This window comes from Rhagoletis pomonella, unplaced genomic scaffold (assembly GCF_013731165.1).
Source record: "Rhagoletis pomonella isolate Grant_MI unplaced genomic scaffold, Rhpom_1.0 Rhpom_scaffold_00007, whole genome shotgun sequence".
NCBI classification, from domain to species: domain Eukaryota; kingdom Metazoa; phylum Arthropoda; class Insecta; order Diptera; family Tephritidae; genus Rhagoletis; species Rhagoletis pomonella.
The window spans coordinates 72303457-72314127 of record NW_023458561.1 but is presented as its reverse complement, the minus strand read 5'-3'; the positions used below and the strand labels follow the sequence as shown (position 1 = coordinate 72314127).

The following is a 10671-nucleotide window of genomic DNA, read 5'->3' as shown; positions in this document are numbered from 1 at the left end:
CATACCCATCCCTCCACCTCCTCCACCGCCCTTTCATCCACCCCCCCTTTCCCCGCACCCTCCTATCATCACCCTCCTCCCTCCCCCCCTTTTATTCCTCCTTTCCTAACCGCCCCCTTCTCCTCCTCCTCCTCTCCTCCTCCTCTCCTACTCCTCTCATCAACACCTACACACCTTGCTTTGCTGCGCCTGCCTCTGCCTCATCATCAGACGCACACACACACACACAAAGCCGCCCTTCATCTTGCTCCGCTTCGTATTCATATCTCGTGCCAACAACACACAACACGCACTAGGATATGAACTCGCATCTGCGGATTCGGAGTCGGCGGGCTTTCATCTGTGCCAACTCTCAGTTATTAGAAATGCGGTACAATTGCCATATTGAATCGCGTTCATGTTCGAAAAACTAATGGTAACGTCCCAATCTGTGCTTTAACTTTGCACCGTCAAAGTTAGGAAATGTTAAATATAAGAAAATGTATGAACTCAATTTCGATGGGTTCACGCTGACGCAATGATTCTGTTCACGCAATTATTCTATTTATAAATTTCGAACTTCATTCAATTGTCTAATTTCGAAATGGGACAGCGCGAGCACTTGTACGTGTTTAGTCGCGTGTGTGTGTATGTGTGACATAGCGTAACCTGTATGGGCGACGAGCATAACTCTCACACAATTTGAATTTTATTATCAACTTTTGAGGCTAAGGTTCGAGTCCTACAGGCAAGTTTTTTTTTTTTTCGTTACTAATTATTATTTTTTAGTATTTTTTTTTGTATCGCTTTTCACATACTATTTAATTATTATTTTTTACAAATTTTATTTTTATCGCTTTTCACATACGAGCCGATTGCGATTCGCTTCACTTTATTAGCACAGTTTTGAATCATGTGTGGAAAATACTTCTTTATGTAGATACATCTTTGTATGTACATATCAGTAGTTGTGAAAAATGCATTAATTTTTTAATGCATGAATGGCATTTAAAGCAATAATGTTAATGTAAAAAATTAATGCATTAATTTCTGAAATTTAATGCAAATGAATATTTCAATGCATTAATTCTGAAAAATGTAATGCTAATGAATTTTTTTTTTTCATTAAAATATCCAAGCTAATGCTAGTGAAAAAATTTTAATGCACTAAAATGTTTAATACTTTCGCTCGTTTGCATTATTAAAAACCATTAAATTTTTTTTCTAGTAAAATATAAATAACCTCTTTTAGTGATGTTTATTATTATTAGGAAATGTATTTGTAGTTTATATATGTGTATTTATGTGTATATTTTAAAGATCTCAAGTTCAAAATCAAATACTGAACATCCTATACGTATATTTATACAGATTTTTGTTGAAAAATAGATACTTTCAGTAGTAGTTTTAAATGCTCTTTTTAGAGTGTACTTGCTATTTATTATATTTACTTTGCAAAATACTTATACACAAAAAATGTACTTTATAAATTGAAATTACAAATGTTTGATTTTATGCACATGTATTCCAAGTCCTTAGGATGGGTTAAATTATGTCTTTTCATGAAAATGTTTGGTTTTCTTACAAATTATGAGATGTATATGTAAAAAAAGAAAAATGGATACATTTGGATACATTTTTGGCTTGGTCAGGGATACATTTTCTTGAGACGGCGCGGCAACACTGCTCACAACACATTGTTACTCTTGTTCGACATAAATACACTACTTGGGGTTGAGAGAGTAAATACATAACCAAGAATGATAGAATACAATATTGCGCCAATCGAGCTGAGAGCAACTGGCCGTGACGTCAAAATATACCAGAATGAGAGAGCAAGACGAACTCGACAAGAAAGAGAAGAAGCATCGAAAAAAGGCAGTATTGCCAAGTTTTGAATTTGAAGGATACCGATTCAAATTAATAAAAATCAATGTTTCTTGCACAACGGTCGATTTCTTCTGGCATGATTGAAGGTGCTGCACATATTTCGTTGTCGCTTATGATTTTCACTGTGCCATGATTTTGTTTAAATTTTTGTAAAATGGATTAGCACACTTACGATTGCTATAAATTTTGCTTCCATTTTTTTAAGATTTTCTAATTTGAAGTCTTCACACTAAAAACAAAAGCACCAAAAACGCACCAAGCACAAAACTCAAAAATATTCGCGTTTTGAATACCCACTAAATTTGGTGCGAAAAGCATCAAGTTGGCAACAGTGAATGTAAACAAAAGTGTTTTATGACGTCAGCGATTGGGTAGATGCTGTCAAATCGACGAAGAGAGGGTTAGAGGTCCGCGAATGGCGCGACCTTTATTTTCAGGATCGTGATACATAACGACTTGCTGTTACTCCACCAAAGTAGGTACTATACTTTCTCTCATCGCGTACGAGAGATGTTTGCGGCTGCCAAAAGGGAGTAGCAAATCTACTCTCTGTATACATGTCTTAATCTTAATCAGAATCTTAATCTTAATTTAAATCTTAATCTCTTAATCTTAATTTTAATCCTAATCTCTTAATCTTATGGTGATTTCGTTTCTACCAAAAAATGTTACCCTTGCACGGTGCAAAATGTGCTTGATGTTACACTCAACCCTTTGAAAAAAATGTTTTTGCCTTCTTGTCCTCGTCCACCTCACGGACTTCATCATATTATCGTTTTAAGCAACCATCTGATTTTCAGGACAACCATCTCCCGTGACAAAACTTCAAAGGGCAGAAAAGGTGCCCTTTCTGCCTTACAAGAGTGTGACATTTTAAGAAACGAAGACAACATTCTTTCACCTTATGCCTTTAATTTAGAATCGAACACTAAACGCGAAAGGGGCTATCAAAAGGCAACACTTCTTTAGTAGAAACGAAATCACCATGAATCTTAATCTTATACGGTTGACAAACGGGCTCGATTATTTGCATAAACAGCCTTTATTTGCTTTGACTCATGCATTTTCCTCTTTAAAATGCGCATAAGCAGCCGAACAAATGCAGGGAATTTTTGGGAATTAACTGCCAGGTTCGATCCTCGGTTGGAGCGATTGCGAATTTTTTTTTATTTTTATTATTTATTTTATATTTTTTTTTTTATTTTATTTGATCTATATATTTAATTTTACTTTAATTGGTTTTCATTTGCTTTATTTTATTTACACATTTTTTATTTTACTATTAGTTAATTTAAATTTTTAGAGTTGAATTTTAATAAAAAGTCAACAACAACTAACTGAAAGCAACGTAAAAAAAATATAGAACTTATAAAAAAAAAGAATGAAAACGAAATAAATAAAAATTCAATTGGCCGTGGGACTCGAACCCACGACCTTGCGGCTCGTCATGCATTTTCCTCTTTAAGATGCGCATAAGCAGCCGAACAAATGCAGGGAATTTTTGGGAATTAACTGTAGCTGCCAGGTTCGATCCTCGGTTGGAGCGATTGCGATTTTTTTTTGTTTTTATTATTTATTTTATAAGTTTTTTTTTTATTATTTGATCTATATATTTAATTTTACTTTATTGTGTTTTCATTTGCTTTATTTTATATCACATTTTTTATTTTACTATTAGTTAATTTACATTTTTAGAGTTGAATTTTAATAAAAAGTCAACAACAACTAACTGAAAGCAACGTAAAAAAAATATAGAACTTATAAAAAAAAAGAATGAAAACGAAATAAATGAAAATTCAATTGGCCGTGGGACTCGAACCCACGACCTTGCGGCTCGTTTATCCACATAACTGCCGTCTGTGAGGTCAAAATTATTATGCGCATATGTATGCCAGATTATATGCATAAGCTTTGCCGTCTGTCACAGCTTTTAAGCCCTTAATTTTAATTCTAATCTCTTGCCAAAAGGGAGTAGCAAATCTGTTCTCTGTATACATGTCTTAATCTTAATCTTAATCTTAATCTCAGTCTTAATCTAATCTTAATATTAGTTTTAATCTTTATCTTAATTTTAAACTTAATCTTAATTTTAATCTTAAACTTACTTTTAACCTTAATCTTAATATCAATCTTAATCTCAATCTTGATCTTAATCTTAATCTTAATCTTAATCTCAATCTTAATCTTAATCTTAAACTTAATCTTAATCTTAATCTTACTTAATCTTAATCTTAATCTTAATTTTAATGTTAATCTTTCAAACCCCATCGGAATTCTATATGTTAAGTGCTGTGCGTTGGGTAACCCCTTACACGCAAAGCCCATTAAATATTAATTGAAAACTTGTATCAACCAAAGCATTGTTTATTTGCTCAACAATGATTTTATTCAACTGACAATATTATCCAATCAAGGTAGTCGTTTTGTAATTATTAACAAATATACACTTGTTCCAAGTAGAAGTCTCAAGTAAATTGCAGACTTTCGTGAACTAGATATTTATTTCGCCATATCAAACTATGTCACTTGGCCACTATAACCAAATCTTGGTAATTATAACTAAACCTTTTTCTAGGTGTACGTCAACTTCTCCAAAGCTGATTGGAAAGGCTTCGCGGATGTTACTGAAAGCACCTTCACTGCCGTACCCACACCAATCGACGTTCACGTAGGTGAGCTAAGTTTCGCAGGGTTGTCACTGCTTCTGCAGCCCGCTTCATCCCAGCAGGATGCGTTTCGGATCCCCGACCGAATTTTCCTGCTGAAGCGGCTGTCCTTGCCGATGAGCGTGACAGCCTTCGTCAGGCGGATCCCGGAAATCCCCGTATCAGGGATCTCAACGCGGAGATTCGGCAACTAGTGAACGTACATAAGCGGAAAAAGTGGGAAGAGCATTTGAAGACCTGCAAATTCCCCTCTGGTGTGAGTACGCTGTGGTCAACCAAGAGGTTATTGTCCAATCCGACGAAGCGTGACGACAGAGTTGAAATATCTTTTGGTGACCACGCTTCGTCGGACCCGGAGCGATGCGCGAGCTATTTTAGCCGATAGTTCATACTACATCCTCCGGAGGACAAGGCCTAACGTTGAGTGACCAGAAGGCTGCACAAACTGCCAACATCAAGAGCGCCTCTTTTTTTCACCAGCGGCGAGGTAAGGGTAACCATCGGGAAGGCGAAAACCTCCAAAGCCATAGGACCAGACGGAATTTGTATGCTGATGCTGAAAAATTCGGGTCCTGTGGGAGTGGAATATCTAACCAACGTTCTCAATCTGTCTATTGCCAATCTCATCATTCCAGACATCTGAAAAATGGGGAGAGTGATCCCACTGCTTAAACCGGGGAAACCGTCCAACAAAGGAGAGTCCTATCGCCCGATAACCCTCCTTTCCCCGGTAGCGAAGATACTAGAGGCCTTTTTACTCCCGCACTACACAAACAAAATGACCCCAGCGAAGTATCAGCATGGGTTCCGTAAAGTGCACAGTACAACAACAGCACTTAATGCCATTAACACTCAGATAACTCGTGGCTTTAACCGAAACCGCCCCTGTAAGAGAACAGTCCTAGTTGCGATGTATCTGCCAAAGGTGTTTGACACCGTCAGTCTGTTCACGCTACTAAAAGGCACTGAGGATTCCCAAGAATCTTTCATTTGAATCAGTATTAAAAGCTCTATTAGCTCCTACATTCTGGTTTTGATAGGCGAGTCTCCCCTGAACCGTTTTTTCCATATTTTGGCCTATGTGCGATTTTATTCGAAATCTAAATGTTTCGGTACCGAGTATCGAGAGTATTGGATACTTAAAAGTATTGACCCAGCACATCACCACTGCTGTCATCTCGACTGCGACGTCAGCAAAACAGCGGATTCTGTCAAATTCACTGAGATCCGTTTAGCGGTATTGCCAGCGGCGCCACCTTTTGTATTCGCTCCACCGTAGAGGCTTCCTTTCTCCCACAGGGACTCAAACGGTGGTCGGCGAATTATCTGAGTGGTCGACATTCGTCAGCATCCTTCATACATAGATAAAAACAGCAAACCCAGAAAAATTTAACAGGGGGTTCCACCGGGTGGTGTCCTATCCCCACTATTATTTAATTACTATATTTTCAACCACTAGAGTGAGTCACTAAGGAGCCTAACCCTCTCCCCTACAAAATCCTCGGCAACCCTCATCACCACCTAGATGAAGGACGTCAGACTGCAACTGGGTATTCACGTCGATGGTGAACCGATGCCGACGGTGAATAACCTAAAAATTCTCGGAGTCACCTTCGACAATCTGGTCTCCTTCTCGGCACATACAACCGCAATTGTCAACAGAGTACAGAGCCGCAACAAGGTCCTCAAGTCGCTGGCCGGCAGCACTTGGAACAAAGACAAAGAAACGTTGCTGGCAACATACAAGGCAATTGGCCGGCCGGTTCTAAATTACGCAGCGCCCATGTGGCCGACGGGGACTATCAGGACCCAGTGGATGAAGCTACAGACCTGCCAGGTCACGGCACTTCAGACAGCGACTGGATGCCTTCTGATGTCGCCCCAACACCACCTACACAACGAGGCCCAGATGCCCCCATCAAGGAGCATAACACAATGCTCTGCCAACAGTTTCTAGAAGAGCCCTCGCCAATATACGTTTATCAAACAACCTCTGGACCCAACTGCATACAGACAGGCCCTGAACGGCATTCACAGGGAGTCGGGCTCGGGTTATATAGACTCACGATCTGTGAATGCCATTCTGGGCACACAACCACCTGACGTGGACTAAAGCCCAACTTCGCTCAAGCTATTGTGGCAGGCCAAACTCGTACCTGAGCAGAATAAATGAGGATGTGCCCGCCATGCGGAGGGTCGCCACATGACTAGCGGCACCTCTTCGCATGCCCCAGAACTCAACCCAGCTAACGCGCCTGTCCCTATGGACAGATCCCATTGAATTCGCGCACTTCCTGGGCCTCCCCTTAGCTGAAACAGACGAGATCGTTGATTGGTGAGCTGGCGGGGTTTAGTAGCCGCTACGACAACAACATTCAACATTTTTTTAAGAGCTGTATACTAAGCTTATGGATTGAAATACAATGGAAAACTACGAGCTTTAAGATCACCTACAATACAGGCTGTAGAAATGATGACAATTTTAAAAGTTAACAGAATATTAATCTTTATTAAAATTTTCAGTAATTAAATTTTTTAACGTATTACGAAACCTTTTGGGGGGGTATCATCAGACAAGGGATAGATCCGCGACTGATTTAGCAACACCACCTTGATTATACTTTACTGCTATAACCCACCTTTAGAGATTACTTAAAGTATCCCTTTTCAGTGGCACCTTCTATGATGCTCCTAATAGCAGCAAACGCTTCTTGAGCCGTGGGCATAATCTCGTCAGATGGTAGTATGAACATATCCGAACTGTCTGGGGGCCCACGCAACTCGAAAGTGTATGCTATTGGTACTTTCATTTTACTGTATGCCCAATCCATGCTGCCACCACTCGAGGGATAAATAGTTTCAATCAAACTGCCACTTGTGTAATTACGACCAGTTAATTCACGTATACGCCCGACTGCGTCGCGGCCAAACTGTTGTAAATCATCATAGTTTGCTACACGTTCTTTGGTATACCCGTAAGGAAACATGATCATTTGCGAGTAGGAATGTAAAGCTATATATGCCCTTATTTGCTCCTTTTCCACATTTGCCCGAAGAAATTCTGTTAAACGCATAGTTTCAATTTCACTACCTTCACTTGGACCAGAGTAATCGTAGCGACATGGATCTCCACTTGCGCCAGTAGTATTCCAGTGGTCAGGATAGTTACGATTCAAATCAACGCCTCGGCAAGTGCCAAATAATTTACGATTCTTGCGCCACATCCGGTCATGTTCAAAAGTGTATTTATACCCATCTGGATTAACACAAGGAAATATAATCCAATTGTACTCGTTTGCCAATTTCTGCACTGCCTCTTCTTTAGCGGTCAACAGCTCGTTAATGAGAAAGGTAGCTGCAGCGGGTGCAATCCATTCGCGCGCATGAATACCACTTTCTATAAAAATTGACTTGTTGGAATCGTTTCGTGATAGCTTTAGTCCCTTAATGGGAACTCCCTGTGTACTATTGCCCATGTCTATTAGAGATAAGTCTTTAGGATACTGAGATACCATATACTCTAACCATGCATAAATAGTTTTCAAATGGAAGAAGTGATGCCAATCGAATAAAGAGCCGGCGGTAGCAGCAGGCAAAACTTCTTTCATGTTGCGGTCAATTTTCTCCTGGAAGTTATATGTCTGAAACGAAGAGCACAACAAAATTTACGCATCAATATACATACATACATGTATTGTCACTATCACTACAAAAGGCCATATTTGACAATTTGGAAATTTTACACGAGATCATGGTGAAATAATAATAAGGTGTTGTCACTTAGAGGGTGGTTGTTGTAATTTTGTCAATTTCCGCATACCAGCGTTACAGTAATGCCTACTCTATTTAAATTTCATTTCTGGGCAAAATAGAACGAAAGATGGAGCAGACAATTTTGTGAAAAAATATGCGTGGTATCACTGATTCTTTGTTTCGCTTTCGTTTTGACTTTTCGTTTCAAATTCATTGGAAAATCTGAGCGATAATTTTGTAAATAAATTTTTTTTTAAATATATACTATTCATATCCAACATATTCAGGCAGGTTCTGTAATTCACTTCCGAGTGAATTTTGATCAAGTTCGCTTTGAATTCAAATTTGCAGGGATTGAAATTCGCCTGATTATTGGAGCAGTGCCTCGGATGGCTATGATGATGCACTTTGGTTTAGCAACTTAAACGTATAATTATTTTATAAACCGCTAGAATTAAGAAATGTAATTTTAAAATGGTAACGAAAAAAAGGTTGTAATAAAATTCCCTTTAAAGTTAAGATATTTAAAAACTAAGTACGCATATACATATACTTGAGAACTTAAGGAAAAAATACAAATAAAATTCCATACGGGATAATATGCTATATTTATTAGAATTTGAGAATAATTAAATAAAGAGAACGGTAATACTTTTTAAGTTTTAACCAACATCATATGTGTGTGGTACGACTGTGTGGCCTTTTAAGTTTTACAAATAATAATTTTTAAGTATAAAAATAAGACTTAATAATAATTATAATCATTAAATGTGATCGAAAAAATAAAAATTAAGTAATAAGAATTTCTTTTGAGCGAAAAAATTTATCTCTAATTATACTAGTTTACAGCAAATATATTTTATGAATGCAAGCTTCATTTAACTGGTGTGGAGTCCACTGATGCATGTATATGTACATCTATATTAAAAATCAGTATTGAAAATAGTACCCAAAAAGCGTAAAACTAATCCTAATCTTTTGACCCTTTTTCTACTACCCTCAAATGCATGACCGCAATTGGCATGCAGAAAAAGTGAGGTTATGTAAGTGACATCACCTTATATTTATTTCACCATGACACGAGATCGAACAATTTTTTAACTGACTTCAATAAATGGAATATTTTTGTTATTTTTAGGTACACACCAGCACAAGGCCGTACACAAACCATGGAAATTTTGTAAAAAAGGTAATTTTTTTGAAAGCATTTATAACTAAAAAAAATTTATAATTTTTATGCAATTTAATTTAAAAGAATTTATGCAAAATCAATTACCTTGTTTATACCTATGCAAGAACCGCATTAACAAAAAACCAATTTGACTCAACACATATTTCTTTTAAGCGTTTACAGCGCACTCGCTGAAACCGTATTCAAAATTATACAAAATGTGTTGTTTTATTTCGATATCTCTTTAATAATTGATTTGCGCGATTGACCGAAATGGAAGCGAAGAATAAGTCAAATTTATTTAAATAATAATTCAAATTCAAAATGGGCTGTATAAAGAAAGCCAGCCTATTTTCACTTCGTGTCAAATGAGTGATGTGTTTATACCTGTTTTCTAACCGATGTGAGAAATAAAAAACCGATTTGAATTCAAATTCGAGTCAATACACTTTTGAAATTCAGAGCGCATTGAAATTTGGTTTATGCATCCGTTTCGAATTACAGCGAACTGGATCAAAGCGCTTTATGTATCGGTATAAACAAGCTATATGACAAGTAATGCCATTTCATTAAACTCTCTTCCTTTTCTAAGTATCAAAATATGCATTACATATAGAGCCCTTGCGTACTGCAGACTTTATGGGCCGCCGATTCAGTTGGGGCCCGCTTGAAATACATAAAGATGTATGGAGGTGCGCACACTACACCAACTTAATCGCGCCTGAAAATGCAATGGAAAGACAAGGAAGCCAAACTAAATCGGCGGCCGATAAACTCTGCGGTGTGCGGGGGCTATTTAACATTGCGTCACATTAGCGGTTAGGGGTAATGGCTGTAGTTGAAAAATTGTATTTCGGGTACGGTTTAGTTATTTGTACAACGATTTTGGTTTGCTGTGCCCAAACGCGTGACCCGAATCAAAACATTTATACACAACTTCTAGACAAGAGTCTACGCATTAACACGACAGCTGGTTCTACGTACCGGAATAACTCGGGTTTTACCCCTGTTGTTTCGGCGATCTAACCCCGTTTAGGTCGGCGAAGTATCTCAGAAGTTGTTCGTCCATAGGGCTACATTTGCTACGCATTCTTCTGCTCAGGGCTGGCATCGAGTCAAACCCAGGGCCAGAAACCTACACCTGCTGTGTATGCCAGAGACGACTACACCACAACTGCGCCTCAGTCAAGCGCAATGCTTGCGACGGGTGGA

At 38.1% G+C, this 10671-nt stretch overlaps 1 protein-coding gene across 2 annotated transcripts in view; it reads right to left on the bottom strand.

Moving 5' to 3' along the window:
- Positions 1–7023: 7023 nt before the first annotated feature.
- Positions 7024–10671, bottom strand: part of LOC118743544 (zinc carboxypeptidase-like) — a 95236-nt gene continuing 91588 nt past the window's right edge. For both annotated transcript variants that reach the window (XM_036476307.1, XM_036476306.1), the window contains exon 5: positions 7024–8176. In XM_036476307.1, the coding sequence (XP_036332200.1) occupies positions 7184–8176 (993 nt within the window). In that variant the 3' untranslated portion in view covers positions 7024–7183. The remainder of the gene's footprint in view (positions 8177–10671) is intronic.